This window comes from Porites lutea, chromosome 2, assembly GCF_958299795.1.
Source record: "Porites lutea chromosome 2, jaPorLute2.1, whole genome shotgun sequence".
In the NCBI taxonomy this organism is placed as follows: domain Eukaryota; kingdom Metazoa; phylum Cnidaria; class Anthozoa; order Scleractinia; family Poritidae; genus Porites; species Porites lutea.
Genome location: NC_133202.1, coordinates 43,967,252 through 43,986,190, shown reverse-complemented (window position 1 = coordinate 43,986,190; position 18,939 = coordinate 43,967,252). Strand labels below are relative to the sequence as shown.

The 18,939-nt window shown below is 36.6% G+C and overlaps 1 protein-coding gene across 5 annotated transcripts; it reads left to right on the top strand.

Annotated features, from left to right (window-relative positions):
* Positions 1–597: 597 nt before the first annotated feature.
* Positions 598–17,625, top strand: LOC140928726 (CCR4-NOT transcription complex subunit 4-like). 5 transcript variants are annotated; one of them, XM_073378503.1, is made up of 24 exons: positions 598–670; positions 810–946; positions 1,055–1,123; positions 2,415–2,480; positions 3,095–3,141; positions 3,356–3,445; positions 4,432–4,492; positions 5,775–5,861; positions 6,708–6,749; positions 7,141–7,199; positions 7,520–7,583; positions 8,328–8,395; positions 9,052–9,102; positions 9,396–9,414; positions 10,053–10,129; positions 10,672–10,859; positions 11,557–11,593; positions 12,468–12,556; positions 13,316–13,455; positions 13,616–13,685; positions 14,068–14,202; positions 14,617–14,712; positions 15,089–15,171; positions 16,190–17,625. In XM_073378503.1, the coding sequence occupies exons 2-24, from the start codon at positions 926–928 to the stop codon at positions 16,640–16,642; spliced, it is 2,112 nt and encodes a 703-aa protein (XP_073234604.1). In that variant the 5' UTR covers positions 598–670; positions 810–925; the 3' UTR covers positions 16,643–17,625. The 5 variants fall into 5 exon arrangements, with proteins under 5 accessions (XP_073234604.1, XP_073234605.1, XP_073234607.1 ...); XM_073378504.1 differs by lacking the exon at positions 598–670 and having other exon boundaries at positions 703–946; positions 15,089–15,175; positions 16,194–17,625; XM_073378506.1 differs by lacking the exon at positions 598–670 and having other exon boundaries at positions 703–946; positions 16,194–16,355.
* The last annotated feature ends 1,314 nt before the right edge of the window (positions 17,626–18,939 follow it).

Sequence of the window (18,939 nt, the reverse complement as noted above, 5' to 3'; positions counted from 1 at the left end):
GAGCCCATGCAAAGGGGTTTTCACGGAACTGTTTATTTTTAGAATCATTTTGGAGTACTTTTTCCCGCAAAAATGGAGGTCCCGTCTGTCTGCGCATCCATAGCACAATCAGTAACCGAAAAGAAAGAGTACATGAAATCAAAACATCCGAAATTCTATTTGCTAATTCAGCCTTGCTTCTTTTGTTGTAATGTAAGGAGGCCATAATCCGGAGCGAGCAAGTCAGTTGTGCCTATGTAACAGTGAATTTACGTGTCATTTTTTTTTAAGATCGATGTTTCTGTGAATTTTGACAATCAAGTAAGTCTTACTAATCAGGCAGCATTGACTGGAGACTGTATATTTCTCTTACCAATGTTTTGGACGGCACGGCCTTCCTTCTTCAGGGTCTTACATACAATTATATTCTGTTTAATGGTCTATGCCCAGCTGCCGAGAATGATCCCTCCATCCAATATTCAAAAAAAAAGAAGGTGCAGCTAATTAGTGTACCAAAACATTGACTGTCGTCATAGCACTTGAGAAAACACCCACTCCATGAGCCTGCGATCAAATTGGTGAATACGAGTCACATGCGCGTAGCTCATGCGCAGTAGGTATCATGGCTGAGATGATATGACAGACGAAGGAAGTTGAGCAAGAGCACAAAATTCACCCACCGAAAAGTCGGGTTGGTTGCTTTATTTCTCCTCGCCGCTTGGAATTTATCTGCTTCTTTTAAAGACGAAAACGTAGACCTTACTATCCGCCTAGTTTCCTAGCTGTTTCCGCTAACATTCACTGTTTCCGGTGCTAATTTCCCTCGGTAGATCTTTACCCGCCAAGAGAACTGGTTTTGACGTTGTGTACGTTGTGTACGTCGTATATTCCTAGTTTAACATCTTCCTGTCTTGTTCGTTGTGGCTTAACGTCCGTAGTAATCATCATGCAAGCTTCAGATGCCGAGGTAGGGGTCCTGGTTATTTTATTGACTTTTTTCATGTTGATCTGTTGTTTGTTGGCGGGAGATTCTAAATTTGTACGTCTTTTCTTTTCAAATTCTTGTTTGATGAAGTGTCCCTTGTGCATGGAACAGTTAGAAATCGACGATGTCAATTTTTACCCATGTACCTGTGGATACCAGGTGATGAAATAATTAAATTATTATTTTTGTAGTGAGGTTATGTACACAAAATCAAAATTAAGTTACAGTAATCTACAAGCTATGCAATGACGTGAGAAAACAATTCGAATTTTTGGCGTGTATTAATCATATGTATAAGTATGTTCCTCATTAACAACAGAATTAAGAGGCCTGCTCTTATTAAAGTTGTAGGAACTTAGAAAACGTTCCTGTCATGAGTTTCAGTTCTGTGATGTAAGCTTTCGTAGTTTACAAAGTACATGTTATGGCGGCATAGTTTAAGCCTGCCTTTGAAAGGTGTTTATCTGTAAGGGCTCTCCACTTTGACATAGTTGATTCTGATTTGAAATTCAGAAAAATCTTTGATTTGTGTGTAACGTGCATTGAAATATTGTAAAAATAAAAGCAAGAATTGCACAATTAATTATCAACCTTTTAATAAGTGTAGTATCTGAGTGGTTAAATTTTTAGTTGACATTAGGGCTGTCTGTTGCTCTGTTGTTGTGGATTACTCGCTAGAATGTCTGTAAGGGGTTGTGCTGGCCACTGTTCCAAGTCCTGATCCTTCTGGAGACAATCTGCCTTTCCTGTGTTCAAATTTGGCGTGATTTTAGAACACTCAGGACTCTCTGATGTGAAGAGGTTAATGTAGTGTTATCGCTTGAAATGATATCTGTGGGGAGTAAATGTATTGCCTCTAGGCAGGGTGAATAGCACCGAATATGGCCTTACACTGGAACGTACTTTTTTGACATTTTGCGCGCTGCGCGCTTGCGCTGGAACAAAGGAATTAGTTAATAAGGTTCAGGATTGAAAGTTCTAGATTTTTAGGATTTTTATAACTTTTTGTCATTAAATCATAATTTCAGGTTAAAGTATTATGAATTATATCATTGCTTTTTTATAATCTTTGCAATAATAGTTATTCAAATTTTCAAAACTTTCAATTTTTAAATTTGGTCTTATTTTACTTGTGCAATATCTGTAAACTAGCCATATGGCTACGCATACATGTGTATTTACCAGGTGAAATAAAGTGTCTATGTCTATCTCTATGTCTTTTTGACAATGGAATGAGTTAAATGCGTAATAAAATGTGCAGTTTTAATGTTGCTATGGTGAAAACACTCTAAATCTCCACCCATCCTAAGCATGGGCAGAATACACTTAAGTCAACAATTCTATCAGTGTTTGGTTCTCTTATTTTTGAATGCTCTGAAACAAATAATAGCAAAGCCAAGGTATTAACTCTAATTGACTGACATGTTTATACTCATACCTAAATTCGCAGATTTGCAGATTTTGTTGGCATCGCATAAGAACAGATGAAAATGGACTGTGTCCTGCTTGTAGAAAGGTGTGTTTCCACCACTTTTAGCCTCTATACATAACATGTACCTTCCCATTTATGTATACTACATTAAGGTTGCATCTATAACCATACAGCAAAAACAAGTACATGTAGTATTAATTACCAATGTAACTCATGGTTGGGCAGTGTAATAACTGTCATCTTTAGAAAGCTGTGTTTACACCACTTTAGGCTTCTACACAGTCATCTGTATGTGTGCAGTTGTAATTAAACCGTTCCTATACACAAACACTACATTCTGGTTGCAGTCATAACCATATAAAAAAACTAAATAATATTAATCTTGAACATTTGTTGTTTCCTGGCACTATTTCTTAAGGTGCTCGTATGTTTTGAATGTAGTTGGAATTGTAAAGAGTGACCATGTACATTCAGAAAAGATTAACTAAGCAGTACTCTTTAGTTTTACTGTTTAACGCAGTTCTCAGAGTTCCTTTGCACAGATTGACTCTTTGTAAACCTGTTGAGTACCTCTGCCCTACCCCCTGCTTACTGTCTGCCCACCCCCCCTTTCAACTGCTCATTTTTAGCAGACACAATAACTTAAATGGTGAAGTGAAACATTCTCTGAGTTTTATGATTGTTGTTACATTTTTCAGCCATACAGTGAAGATCCTGCAATTTACACACCACTCTCACAAGACGAGTAAGATGCTCTTTTTTACTTTATCAGTATTATTATTGCTGTACATGGTACAACTGTAGTTTTAAAGTTAAATTGATTATGACGTAACAAACAAAAAGTGTAGTCTCTGATCAGGTAGTTGCCTTTTACTGTTTGCCTATTAGAGTGCTGTGATGAAGCTTTTCGTGTTTATAAAAACTGTCTAAAAAAAGTTACATGTATTTTCTTGTTTCAGAATACAGAGAATTCTAAAGGAAAGAAAACAGAAAGATGTACAAAGAAAACAAAAAGTTACTGAAAACAGAAAGCACTTAGCAAATGTGAGGTGAGATGTTTGATAGATATGTATCAGTGGTTACTGTTTATGCGAGAAGTGTAAGTGTTGCCAAAATCCTTATCTGCAGGTTGCTACTATGCATGCACATCACTTATGTAGTCAGCTTTGTTTGGACTTACATTTAGGATGATTGGAATGTGCAGAAGGCAGTGTTATCATGCACTTTTGGACCTTCTATCACTCATAATCTAATTACATGGTTTGACCATCTATCACATGAAACGTACGCAAGGCACAGCGGAAGGGATAATAAAATGTTTTTATCTTTGATCATTGTTGCCCACACTCTGTAACCTTTGGTTATTACTAGTTCATATAAATGAAAAGGCAGGGATTTGGCCTGCTAGATGTACCCCCTCCCCCCAGTACACTGTGTAGGTGATGTGAAGCATTATAGCATACATGCATGTAACATTTATTGCATCGCATTATTGTACTTGAAGTACCAGTTAAATTTTTAGGTCAGTGACATACTAGTCTATGCAGTCAACTCTCTCTAAGACGGACACCTAAGTGTCCGTCTTAGAGAGGTGTCAGTCTTATAGAGAGTCAAAGAAAGGGAGTAAAGAAAGGCAGGGACCAACTCTAAGTGTCTGTTTTACAGAGGTGTCCGTTAAGAGAGAGTCAACTGTATACCACATTGGAAGTGTTGTAAAATATGTGTCACAAAGTTATGCTGCCTATTTTGTTAGATCCTGTGGTATGATGTTTTGACTTTAATAATCCCTTACCCTTGGCTATCATCTGAATGGCAACTGATTGTTGTTGTTTATTTTGTGGTAGGGTTGTACAGAAAAACTTGGTATTTGTAGTTGGATTAACTGATAGTTGTTTATTTTGTGGTAGGGTTCTACAGAAAAAGTTGGTATTTGTAGTTGGATTAACTGATTGTTGTTTATTTTGTTGGTAGGGTTCTACAGAAAAACTTGGTATTTGTAGTTGGATTAACTGATTGTTGTTTATTTTGTTGGTAGGGTTGTACAGAAAAACTTGGTATTTGTAGTCGGATTAACTCAAAGATTAGCAGACCCAGAGGTGAGAATAATTCAAGTAAAGCCCCAATTATTCTAGATTGTTTATTTTTGGTGATTATCATAAAAGTTAGTGCAGGAGATAAAAGTTGTGCACAGTCAAGTTTTAAAAAAGCAAAGAAAAGCAGATAGACTGTTGTATGTCATGTAACTATGGCACTTAATTAGCTATGACATACAGTAACTACAATCGACTCCCAATAACTTGACAGTTCTAGGGAGATAAAAAAAGCTTGAGTTATTGGGAGTTCAAAAGCAAATAACTGGGAATAAGGAAATGAGCAAATGGATGGCGGGGAGGGAATGCAACTATCATGCACACCTTACTTCAAGGGCAGCAAAAAACAAACACGGCAGTTCGCAAGCAAATTATTATTCTTCGGGCGGTAGTACGGAGCTTTTAAAAACTTCTATCCATAGGTGGGAAGAATGCCAAACTATATTTCCATGGTGCAGAATGAATTCCAAATTATATTCTAGAAAAAAAACAAGGTTTCCACAATAAAAAGCCAAACTGAAATGCACTTTGAGAAACATATTGTGCGACCAAAACAAGCTCGTCTGCGAAGTGAGACGCACTGACAATAATTGTCAGTGCGTCTCACTTTCTCTCAATTTTCGCCTGTACTTTAAAGCTGCTGGCCCAAATTGCTTTAATGTTTTCTGTAAAATACTTCTGCAGTCAAAATTTCAGCTAGAATTATTTCTTGATCACCAAAACGGGTGAGCAAAAACGGTGAAAACATTAGACCAGGGCACCAAGACATCACAAATCAGTGACATCACTGTGACTACCCACCCAGTACTGTAAACTTCCAATGATATTATAAGCCCCCCCACTTATAAGACCCCCCATTTACAGGCCTATCTACCTGTAAACAAAACAATACACCAGTTAAAGGCCCCCCCCCCCCCCTGGATATCAGCCCCCTCTAGCTTGTAATTAAAATGAATTTGACTTTTTACGACTTTTTGAAGCTTAAAAAAACAGTCTAATTCAAAAAGTATTTTGATCAGCACTGCTACAGATCTATGTATACAGCTTGTTTCAAAACACTTTTTTCAGTCCAGTTATAAGCCCCACCTCCCCCCTAAAACTCCTTATGAAGTTGTATGAGCTGAGGGCTTATAATCAGAAGTTTATGGTACATAAATATAAAGCCAACTCGTGTTTCCGCCTTCCTTTGTGATCCATGCATGTTCCATGTGCAATGTGGATTATTAACTTGCTTGCTTTACGAGGAATTATTTCCTACACTTCTCAACCCCTTTTGGCTTTTTTGTAGCTCTTAAAAAGACCAGAATACTTTAGCAAGTTTGGCAAAATACACAAGATAGTTGTGAATAATAGCACAAACTATGCTGGACCTCAGGTGAGTTAGTTCCACTCTGAAGCATGTAAATGTGATCAGTTTCAAATGTTGAAACCCCCCAAGTGTCCTTGTTTAGTAAAACAACTGAATCTGTTTACGGAGATCCAAATTGTTTGGATTTTCATATTATGGATTTTCATTTACTGGTACAAAAGATAAAACAGAGTGGTTAAAAATGTTATTAACTTAGTAAATTCAAAATCGGGAAGTAGAGATTGAGTCCTTAACTGTCTATACACTTTGTACAAATTAGCGTAATAGTGCATGGGAGTGTAGAGAAAATATTTATACATTATTTTAATGGTCATTATAAGCAAGTGGAAAATGATCAATTTTATTATGGAAAAGTTGCTGACTGTTTAGTGTCATGAAGGCTGGACATACTTGTTATTTTACAATAACTTAGTGAATCCTTGTGTGCTGTTTGGTCAAGAGCTATGGTCTATGAGAGTATAGACCATGGGAATGACGTAACATGTCATGCAGTGCCAGTTGTTTTGTTTTTGGTTTTTCGTAAAAAAATAAGTGTTTTTCTAAAAAACAAATCAACCACAATTTTCCATGGTCTACACTTTTATAGACCATAGAAATGACGCCATAAAATGTTCAAAACTTTGCAGTGAAACCACTCGCCTGTGGCTCGTGGTTCTACTTGAGTTTTGAACATTTTATGACGTCATTTCTATGGTCTATAAGTTTGGAGATCACGGAAGGTTGTGTTGGATTTGTTAACTGTAGAAACCAACTATCATCATCTTTGAAATTAATAATACCTGATACTTACTAAATTTACATGTATGTGTACAGCTTGAAAATTCTAATTGGCTGTTTATAACATCTTTCCAGGGTCCAAGTGCAAGCGCGTATATTACTTATGTCAAAGAGGAGGTAGGTTGTTGTTACTAAGAGGATTTTGTGATGACGTGATTTATTTTGCTGGTACGCAACTGTTAAATTTATGTACAGACAAACAATTAGTCATACATGAACTTTATTTTCACATGAATTTTACAGTAGCCATGAAGACTAATATCTCTGTGTAAGATTCGAAAAAGGTAACTAGCTTATTTACATTAGAAGTACATTATCTACTAAAATATTATCCATATTATACTACATTGTTCATTGAAATAATTATTGTGATAGGCTAATGTTATTCTTGAGAAGTTATCATTTTCAAGGAACGTTTAAAACTTCTTTTGAGCTTTCTAGTGTAGAACTAGCTTTTGAGGTTTAACATAGTTCAAGGGACTGATTATTTTGCTTTTGTTGTTAACAGGATGCAATAAAGGCCATCATAGCAGTGTGTAATACTCATCTTGATGGTCGAACACTCAAGTAAGAAATAACATTTCATTAAAAATTATTTGAATGTAGCTTTCCAAAGAAGTGAAAACAAATGTGTAAGTCATTTTCATTTACCAAAACATAGGTTTTTGAGAATTAGGTATCTGAACCATTGCTATAGGATTGGTTTTTCAGTGTTTTATGTTCATACATGGGTAGATTTTGAATCCAGTCATTGTTTTTGTGACATGGGAATGCTTGAGCTGAGCTACCATTATGGCTTATTAATACTGACCAATAATTTGTCAAACTTTGTCTTTTAGCCTTATGATAATATTTTGTAAACTTGATGTTTTGTGTTTACTCTGCAGGGCATCACTAGGAACAACAAAATACTGTAGTTACTTTCTCAGAAACATACCCTGTCCTAAAACAGTAAGCAATCTGTTTTTTTTTAATACCATTCGTCTTCAAATAAGATTACATTTAGAAAGAAGCAAACTAAAAGGATTAAGGGGGTTTTTTAAACAATGGCTCTGCTCTAAGAAAAAATTTAGGAGGCCATGCTCTGAACCTGTGAAATGCAGGGTGCCCAGCATCTGATTTCTATGCAAAAACTGAGATTTCCTGGGTCTTGCTGCTAGAGCTCAACCCTGTTTTATTATTATTATTATTATTATTATTATTATTATTATTATTATTATTATTATTTATAATTGTTATTAGTAGTCTTTAGATAGTCATTTTACGACAATTCTCTTTCGTACACAAGAAGAATGTACATAGGGTATATATTTTAATATTTCATATTCTTGAATCTGTAAATAGTAAAATTTAATAATAATTATTATATTTATTATTGGGATGAACATAGAAATTTTCTTTTTTTTTAGTTTATAGACAGTTGTTTACATTTGTATCATTATTATTATCATTATCATCATCATTATTATTATTATTATTATTATTATTATTATTATTATCATTATCATTATTATCATTATTTTTTATCAAATAGGAAATTTATTTTCAAAAATAAGGCAAATAAAGAAACCTTACAAATACATTGAAACAGAACACATCATTAAGGAGGGGGACTTATTCCAGGAGAGAGGGCCTATTTAATGGGTTTTCATTATTATTGTAAATATTAATTGTGCCTTATATATTGTTTTTTAGGATTGCATGTATCTTCATGAGTTAGGTGATGGAGCAGGAAGCTTCACAAAAGATGACATGCAAGCTGGGTTAGTGCTCTTTTCTCCGTCTTTTTTCTGCTCCATACTTCATTTAAATTGTCAGCCTTTTTGGCCCTGGTATCTTTGAATGTTGTGTTTGCCATTCAAAATGTTTTAGTCGGACATGTTTTCAACCTGAAAATTGTTTTTGATGTTCCTGCTTGATCCCCACATCCTGCAACTTTGTCTTGGCACTCTTGGACTAGATCTGATCAGATCATTACAGAAATTACCCTGAGAAAAGCGTATTGTCAAGCGTAAAAGTCATTATTTTTGTAAAAAGTTCTGTTTAACTTAAACCTTAAACAAACATTAGCAAACAACGAAATGTGCAAGTAAAAATGCTGCAGCTTTGTCTCAGCGAAACCAAAAGATAAAAGTCTAGATGCTATAAGAATCCACATGACAATAGGCCATTTGCATGATGGCGTCATTTTACTACCATGACCAGCATCCTTTTTATTTTTCCTTTCATTTTAAATTTGGTAATCTCAGCGAGGATAAAATAACAAAAGTCCCAATTTGCACAAGAAAGCAAAACCCTGAAGAATTCTGGTCATAGTAGTAAAGTCACGTCATCATGCAAATGGCCTATTCTTTCTTATTCTTTTTTTTTTTTTTTTTTTTTCACGTGACAATTCTTGGACTTATGTTGTCTTTTTTAGGAAACATCAAGAATATGAACAACAGTTAATTGCATTTTATTCAAAGAAAATGTAAGTTTCAAATTGAGTTATTTATAATTATTATGTGGATATTTCTTGTATTTGCTGATAACAAAGGGGTGGATAGCCAAAGATTCTATTATTTATTACAGTCTTTGTAATAAATCTTGACTTTCCACTGCTGTAAAACAGGAAGTCCAAGTGTTGTACTGGTACATGTATGGGCATCCAACTGCACAACACAACTTAAAAAGAACAAGATGTTTTGAACTGCATGAGAAGAAAGCCAATAATTATTATTGAGAGTAGAGTACTGTACTCACCCTTTTCTTTTCTTTTTACAGGGGCCTTAGTAATGATAAGGTAAGCCTACTTAATATTTTGTAAAATGGTTATCTTAGATATGGCGTGCTTCGTGACTTTCCAGCCACTATAAAATTGTACAATTTAGAATTGACAGTGTAAGGTGGAAATTAAAAACATCACTTGTGGATATGGCAAGCTTTAGCTGGAGAGTTTGTTAACCCAGAGCAGTAGCGTAGTTCTACCGACCCCACCTTTTCACTAACATTTACTTTATCAAATGTTGCCTGCTGATTAAACATATTAGCCTGTCAGGCACTTCTACTAGCTCCAGGCTATCAAGCAGTGCTTTTTTTGGGCCCTGGTCAAAAGTGGCCTTTGTGTGTAAAGAAAACCTTTTCAAAACAGATGAATTATGGATGGTCTAGGGAATGAAAGTAAGCATTAACTTAATAAAAAGCTTAAAAAATAACAAAAAGTCTTTTCTGATTTATAACTTTGTAGTGTTAACCAAAATGCTGAACTGCAATGTATTTCTTTATACATGTACCCCAACAACCTATGATTAGTTGGGAGTCTCACAGTGAAATACCATTGAACATCCCTTAGGTAATGATTGTTATTACTTCAGTAGGAACTACAAACTACATGAATAACAATTCATCCCTTTTTTAACACCACATTTTTTTCTTTTGAAGGATTCAAAAGAATGTTGGCCTGTGGTAGACAGCAGTGAAAACAGAGTGTCACCATGTTTACCACTAGGGGCAGCCTGGTATGATACTTTAAATTTTGAATATCTAAATCTGGATTTCTTAGTAGAATGCACTTTAAGTGAGACATTAGACAGTCTGGAGGCAGCTCTGAGCTTTACTTATCACACTTTTGTAGTATTTCTTCTCCTTGCCTAGGTATAGCTGCAATATTGAATATCACAATCCTGATTTAAGGCAAAATAAAATACATACTAAGTGCCAATATTATTGTTCAAACAATGGATAGCGCTATCCATGAGATAAATCACAATTTAAAGAAACCAAGCGTGTTATATAGAGATTTATCCACCTTTCAAAGAACTGGGGCCAAGTGACTAAAATGGCCATTTTTCTAATTATCAAAATTCATACTTGGCTCTGAAGCTGAAGGGAATTTTATTAAACTTCATACTTGGCTGGGAAGCTGAAAGGGATTAAACAAAAGACATGCTATTGAGATTTAGTGATGAATAATACATTTCTTCAGTTTTATTCAAAACTGGCCTGTTGCTTTATACATGTACATGGGCACTGACTCTGCAGTTTCCTCACTACCTTTCAGGGCTGGTAAAAATGAAGATGATACAAATCAACCTGTTGCAGATGGTGGTGATAGTTTAGTGCCGCAATGTAAAGAAGACTGGGAACAGTCCTGGACACCTCCTACCGCCATGCCTGATCACACCTCTTCTGCTTCAATAACACATCAACAACCAACAGTTTTTCCTCAGACATCACAAGCTAGCACAGGTAGCGAATGCTTTTGATTAATAAACAGTAAAACTTGCCCTGTTTAGGTCACAAATACAGAAAATTATATTATAGACTAAGCCATCCTGGTAACCCCATGACTTCTCATTGGTTTGATTAAGTCAATATTGGGCAAAAGCAATTGTGGAGAATTTGATAAACATTCACCCTTGTAGGAGACAAAATTGCTTATAACCAACTCAGGACTTTGCAACTCATGGACTATTCTACACCTTTTATCTGTTGCAGCTAATTTTTCGTTTCTAATCAGTTAATTTTTGTCTTTCCTAAATGTTTCTTGATATAGTAATGTATGCTAATAACTTTGAAACAAAGGAAAAATGAAAATGAACTGGTACAGATCCAACTCCAGTGCATTGGATAATAATATGTGAAATATTCTTCCCCTTATTGTAGCAAAATGTCTGGAACAGGACCTTAATACAAATTACATTATGTTATCCTTGAGTCATAACAAATAATAATTTATGTTCATAGTCCTTTGACGTTGTGTCATATCAGGGTAATACTGTTGCTGTAATAAAGGTTTGTCCTTTTCAGAAAAGTTTTAAGCTTGCGTGCATAGTATTCCTTCGGTTTAATGTTATTTTATTTGCCCCAGTTACACTGTATTTTATTTGCCAAAGGGTACTTAAAATAGATTGTAAGAATGTTTATTTGCTGTATTATCTTGCAGGGTGGGCAAATACAGAAAGTGCTACTCGTGTCTTAGAGTAAGAGGCATTTTTCTTTTTGTCAAAACTTTAAACTTACGAAAACAACAACAGAGAGTTTCCTTGTTAGTTTCTTTACAAATCTTTTCACATGAACTTTTCCTTTTTTTTTTTAAAATGACTTCCCAAATGCAACAATAAAAAAATTATACTAATTAACAACAGGAGGGAGCTAGTTACACTAATTACACTACAAACACTACTCAACACCAAAAGAAGAAAAAGTAAAATGGTAAATAAGTGAAAGTGAAAAAAATAAAATAGTTTAAAAAATCAAAGCTGTTTGTTTAACACAATTTCTTTTATAGCCTATTGAAATGATAGTGACTTCAGAAGTGAGCAGGCAGCTTGAATATGAATGTTAATATTAGAACTTGAGGATAGAAGCCACAGAGGAAACTGTGCCAGCTACAATTTCCAAGATACAACTAACGTAGCCTGAGAAAACAGCCGACATTTTTTAATGCACCACTGCTTTCCACTCAAAATGACCTGTTAGGAAGGAGCACAGAAATTCAATACTGATGATATATCACCTACCAGATCTGGGTAGTGAAACGTCATCATTGTGGAAGTTCTGTGCTTTTTCCTCAACGTCATTCACAGGGGAACCAGTGGTAGTGTGGTGAAATGTCCACTGTTTTCACAGGCTGCAACTACCTTAAACTTGTGAATCAAGTCTGAGAACAAAATCCATAAGCAGTTTCTTTCAAGGACCTTTCTTGCAGCTGTATAACTTGTGATCTTAAGTAATCTTGAATCTTACTAAATTCTGAAGCTGATTACAGACTGTCAGGGAGATATTTTGAAATAAATTATTTGAACCATCTCTTGAACCATTATTAAATGGATTGAATTTTTTTTTTCCTGGCAGGACTTCCAGCCTGTTCACAGGAGATATCTGTGGTACCGGCTTAGGACTGGCCAATCTACACTTGAAAGTTTATGGAGATGATGATTTAGGTATGAGCTAAACTTATGCTTGTTGAGAGTTCATACAGGTCATGGAAAACTTGGAAAGCGATGAAATTTAAGAATTTCACAGTGATTTTGTTACCTCTGCATCCTGTGTCCCTGACGCATAAAAGATTCTCAAAGACACAAAATAATTATTCATGACATCATGAGGCATGCCCCCTTTTGTAGGATGCAAAGAATAATTGAACGATTTGAAGATCTTTGGTAGAACATCCTGTTGTGTGATTTCTCAGGCTGTTGTTTAAAGTTACATATTTTTTGTGCTTTAAATATTTAGAAGGACTATAATTATATATATCAGTTAACTGTAATAAAGAGTTTTGGCATCTGTCTCCAGATTAACTGTCTGGTTACATAAAGGCCTAAGTATAACTCCTTTTTTTTTTATCTGCGACTGATTGGTTATGGGCCGGGACTCGTGATTTTTCACAAGATGAGTACCAGGACTCACCATAACTATTTGTAACAAAAGCACTGATCTCATTTTCTAGACCTGGAATTTAATTGCAGGTCATGTTTTTTGTACACTAAATTGCAGCAGCCGAGTTTGTTCAAGTTTGATTTCCCATGACGTATTCTGTGCCAGAGCTTCATGTAGTCAAACAGGCTGCTCAGAATTTAAAGTAGTTCTTTTTAGCAACATAATGACACTTGAAATAAGAAAATCACTCAGAAGGAGCAATACATAAAATAAATATGATATAATAAAATAATAATCAAAACTTTTGCCTTTCCCATTTTTAGGGTTTGACCCGTGGAATGAGTGCAGTAAAGGTTTAGCAGATCTCCTCCAAGAGGAAGAACAAACCACAAAACCTCAATCAACACAACACATTTCAACAGCTTCACATATGCACAGCTTCTTATCTCCATTTCCAAGAGATGTAAGAAATCTTACAAATTTTGTTAATTGCAAAGGCAATGTTTCCTGTGTTTTCTCTGCATTGCCTTTAAAGTAAAATCAGACCACATGGGTATGGTTTTCCCTATTCTTTACTTGAACGAATGTGACTTTATTGTTGTCTCATCATTTTTTTGTTATAGCCTGATGACATTAGAAACTTGCAAGATGGACTGAGGGCACTTCTTCCTAATATAAACATTAATTTTTCAGGTACTGTAATAACAAGGAGATACTGTGCCTGACATTGTACATCATCTTTTGTAGCTGTGTTTGATTTTTTCTTTTGCTCTAATATTATTGCGTGGCATTTCACATGTGACCTACAGTCCTTGCAAAGAACACTGCCTTGGGCTTTTTCTGTGACAATTTTTTTATTTTGTTGTGCTGGAAGATGATTGGTGGCAAAAAAAAGAGTCTGTATCTTTGTAAAACAAAAGAAACAGTGCCACCTTTTGCATGCCTTACATTGGAAAGACATACAGAGCAACAACAGGTTCCTTACACCTCAGACACACCAAGATTTTTTTCTTTGTCTAATGTTAAAAAATCTTTTCAAAAATTTTGTTTTTCTCCTTCTTGTTTCATCATCTAGATTCTCTCCTATCACAACAACAAAATTCCTGGCCTCCAACGTCATCATCATCATCATCATCATCTTCTCTTGTGACAGAACCAAGCCGTACGAACTGGTCTTTCACATCACAGCAAGCGTCAGCTGCTTTACAAGGTTGGTATCCAACAAAACATACATCAGAACATGCAGTTTACAAGTTAATAGAAGGTCAAACTGTCCATGATCAGATTGCATTTTGTGCATTCTATTCATTTGTGGTAGAAGTCCAAACAAAGGTGGCTACATATGTGCTGTGAATCAGTAATAGCAGTAATAGCAACCTGGGCCAAGTTGTTCAAAGCTGGGTTAAGATAACCCAGGGTTAGTGCAAGATTTGAATTAAGATTTGAAAGCTTAAAAAGCATTTCAGTTTTAATTTTTTCACGGTAATGTGATATCACATCTTTCTCCATTATTGACAGCCCTGTTTAGTGAGCTGATGGAAAGGTTAAACCAGTTTTCACTACTATTGGTGGTTAGGCCTAGTAAAAGCCTTTGTGACTAAAATGAACTTGTTTCATTTTGTAGTTCGCCCTCCTCCAGGATTTGAATGTAAATCACCCTCTAGTCAAATGTCATCTCTTGATGATCCCAGTATTTTGTGGTCTAAAAGATTTGAGCCAGGTCAGTATCAAACGTTTTGAATGATATAGGCACCTGTCCAATGTCTCAATTTAACAGTGGACTCAAAATAGACCAAAAAAATGCTTCTCTGATTTTTACGCATGGTGGGAAGGTTAAGAGGAAAAGGTTCACTCTTGCACCATGTTCATTTTGAATAACTCTTAGGTTTGTCAAACCTGTATTAAGTGGTCAGTACAGTAAGCTTTTTCTCAAGGGTGACCCCATAATACAGCTTTGACTGTGTATTCAACACTGAGCTAGAAAAATAGGTGACTTGGAGTGCTGGTGTATAACTTCCATCTATTTACAGTTATTATTTAGTTCATTCATCAGCAGACTCATTTTCTAGAGATTTTTTATTGTTTATTCTCATCAGGCAACCCATCAATTACAAGGTCTGTATCTAATGGATTTCCTGGAATGCATCCCTTAACAAGACCAGATCTTCACAGCGCCGCGGTACGTCAGTCCTTTTCTATTGTTCATGCCTATTTTGTACCAAGCATGTTTTAAGAAGCGACAAACCCTTGCCACAAGCCCTAGCCAAACAAAAATTTTATTTTTACTTCCAGAGACCATAATTTTTATTTTGTCGGCGGAGGGGAGAGGATGGAGGTTGGGATTTCACTGTTCAGAGTAAGATCCTGTAAAACCTGACTTGTGCCATATTCACACAAAGGCAGGGGTTAACCGTTGGTCAACCGTCCGATATAGGGATGTACCCCTTAAAAGCAAGTTGACTGCTAAAAACCTCTACAACGAATTGTAAAATTAAAAAAATCAGTGTCGCATATTTTACTCCAAGGATTTGGGTCAAGTGTGATTTCATATTTTTGTGAAAGTTTCGATGAGTCTTGGAATAGACCTTGCCTCAGTTGAAAAATTAAGGCAAGGAAAAACGCGTAACAAAAAACAAGCCACTTGTCTTGCAACATTGCTGCAGAAGGAGTTGAATAACGGTGTTGCGCGTTTTACCACCCACATCAACCTGTCTTGCAATAAATCAGGTTGTTGACAGGTTTGAACGTCGATGGTAAAACACGCAACACCGCTTTTCAACTCGTTTTGCCCCAAATTTGGCAAAACAAGTTGCACGTTTTCGTTTAGACTACGAGCAGTCTGTCTTTTCTGTAGTCCGTCGAGCAAAACGCGAGACACGCAAATGGCCACGCGCGTCCGCCCTCGTTTCGCGCGTTGCGCGGCTTCGCCGCTCCCGCGCGCGTGCATTGCTCTCACTAAATCTGAAGAAATTCGTTGCCCGTTTTACCGAAGTTTTAGATGGCACTGTCGACCGAATAATTGACTCTCCAGTGAATAAGTTGAATGGAAAGTACTATCTATTGGACACAGATTCATCCAGTGGATGGTGCTATCCATCTTCTGTACAACTGAGGCCTGAAAAATAATATTTTTTACAAGGTTTGAGCACTGTAATTTTCATTTTAAGCCAGTTTACAGTATGTCGTGTTTGTTCTAGGCAGTCTCATCAGGAGAGAGGATAGAAGCACGATTAAATGGAGATTCATTGATGAATATAAACTCTAATACTAACGCTGGCTTGGATAAATTAAACAGAAGAAAAGACCGAAAAGAGCCCTCTACGGAAAATATAAAGAATTCAATCATAGAAGGAATTCACTCCTTGTCGTCTGTGACACATAATCCTGTTGAGCAGGTCCAGACGAGAGTCAGTGAATTATCTGTTATTAACGTGAACGATCCGGTTCAATCGTGGTCAGACTATGATCTGACAACTAAAAACGCGGATGGCAGATTACAAGAGAGTAGAACATTACGGCAGAGACGAGACGGAGAAACCGCCAGTAAGGACATACAGCGGCAACAGCAGCAACCAGGGTATTCAAAAGTTGGGAAGAAAGTAGTGCGACACAACAGGCTTGATAATAAATCGAATCCAAGGTGGTCTTAAAAACATCTGAAGGCGAGTCCTACTGAAAAAGTGTTCAAAAACGAGGAAAAAATCTAAGGGAAGGCTGTTCAGTTGAGAAGAAGATGGCTCAAGTATTCTTTGGTGGATTTAAAACTGACAGTTCTAAGAGTGGTATGTATTTCCAGTCAACTTGAAGAACACACTTTAGCCGCCATAGACTTAATTGAAGAGAGTACAGCAATGATCATGGAAAAGAAGTAATGCGCTTATCGTCGCTTTGGAGGACTCGTTTTTTGAAAGGATACTGAAGCATTAAATGATTTAGTACCGTATTTACTCGATTAGAAGAATGCGGCGTTTATTCGAGAATTATAGAAAAACTCGGAACGACTTTGTAAACCTACACCATCCTGACAACTACGATTCTATCTCAGCGAAAAAGCAAGACATGGAAACTTTTACATCTTTTTACAAATATTAATTTACAAATGACTTGCCGTAATTGTTTTCAGTGATTTAAGACATGTGATTTGGAGGTAAACGCCGTAGGGGAAACGCTAAAAATTTACTAAACGCCTCGATGTTTAATCGAGTAAGTACGGTATTTGTGATAATAATAATTATAAAAAAAACTAAACTGCAAAAGACAGGCAACATTTTAAAATGGTCACAGATAGTAATTAATCCATTTTGTTTATTTGCCGTGGGAGAACGTTCGATATTAAAATACGGGCACTTTTCTCTCACGGAGAAAAACGGTAAAAAGCCATAGCCAAATCGCAGGTCACTGTCGTCATTGTGAATACAGTATGCGTTTTTTGCAGATTGCATAACACCAATCGTTACAAGCATATGAACTTGTTTTATAGAGAAAAAGAAATGGCTGTTTGCTGTTTTCTGACAAAAGCTGCTGACTTGTCTTGTGCCTCAAATCTAGTGGACTTCGATAGAGTTCTGCTCTCTTGTAATATGAGTTCTTTAAAATAACAATAGCAATAATAAACAGGAACTGATTTACTAAACGTAGCGGATTTTTCCTCCCTTGGCATAGCCTGCATCAGTCAAATTATTATTATGGTATGTGCTCCCTGATGTAATTTATATGACATCTTCCTCATACTTCTACAGGAGCATTTTTTGTACGGGATACTATAAGGGACGGACCATTACTTTCTTTGACGGTTGGCGGGGGGGGGGGGGGGGGGGCGGGCGGGGTTGGGAAATCTTTCGAAATAAATTGTTTGCAGAGGCTGTAAACACCGAAAGAAATTGTATGCAAGTGAAAAAAAAGGTGTTTACAGGAAACCGGGGCGCGGAAAAAAATTGTTTGCAGCAGGAACCGAATGTATAAAAAAAAAATGTTTGCATGTGAAAATTTTCCAACCCGTGCCCCCTCCACCCCGTCCAAAAAAATAATGGTCCGTCCCCTGGCCTATAAGCACAGAATTGAACTCAAATAGTAATATCCTTGTGACATCACAAGGTTCCCAGAATCACAACAGCCTACTGGAAGCCAAATTATAAGGATTCGGTAGGAAAACAACACAGACACAGCTCTTTATGAGATGTGTATACTTTATTATTAAAATCCAACTGGTCGTCTATTATCAATGATGCGTTATGATTGGTTGAGCTACTACTAGGCTATATGTTATAGCCCACTAGTCAGTAGCGAAAAGCGCCGGCTTTGAAAACCAAAACCATGGCGACTGAATCGCGTTTAGCTGCACGAGGACAATTTTGTACTTTAAATATACAGTCCTTTGAAATCAACTCCAGAAAGATTCCTTCACATTAAACAAAATGCATGAAATGGAACAAGTGTGATAACGCTGGAAACAACGCAAATTCGCTTTCCAAAGGTCGTTGCCGTTCTGGTTTCATAAGCTCCCCGTTCACTTCCGCTACGGTCCCAACACCCGATGACCTGCCTCGTACCCAGACGTCTCTCTCTCAATGATAATGTACCCTTCCCATGGTCCCTTGCGGTTCATCACCAGTCTCAAGCCTCTACCTTGCCAAAAACAAAGCGCCTGAGGAGGAGGCTGCCCGATCACACTACACCAAAGCGTGGCACAAAACCTATCCGATATGTGACGCTCCACTTTCGAGTTCGGCGCGGCGCAGCTTCCCTCCGCTGCAGAAATCGCGCCAAAATCACCGTTCTTGTGTGTGAATAGAATATGGTATGGTTTTCTTGCCGGCGCAAAAGCTATCCGGTGCCTAATCCCATTATTGGTCTGGGAGCAGGTATATTTTCTCCTCCCAATCCATTACACTGATTTGTTCTTTCAGTGCAATACCCAACTAGACTGTAAAACAGTCGTTTTTTTTTT

Excerpts from the sequence above, each read along its gene's own strand:
- LOC140928726 (XM_073378503.1), top strand. The coding sequence starts at position 926 with ATGCAAGCTTCAGATGCCGAG. Across the intron at positions 2,481-3,094 it reads TGTGTCCTGCTTGTAGAAAG|CCATACAGTGAAGATCCTGC; the intron begins GTGTGTTTCCAC and ends TACATTTTTCAG. Across the intron at positions 4,493-5,774 it reads AAAGATTAGCAGACCCAGAG|CTCTTAAAAAGACCAGAATA; the intron begins GTGAGAATAATT and ends GCTTTTTTGTAG.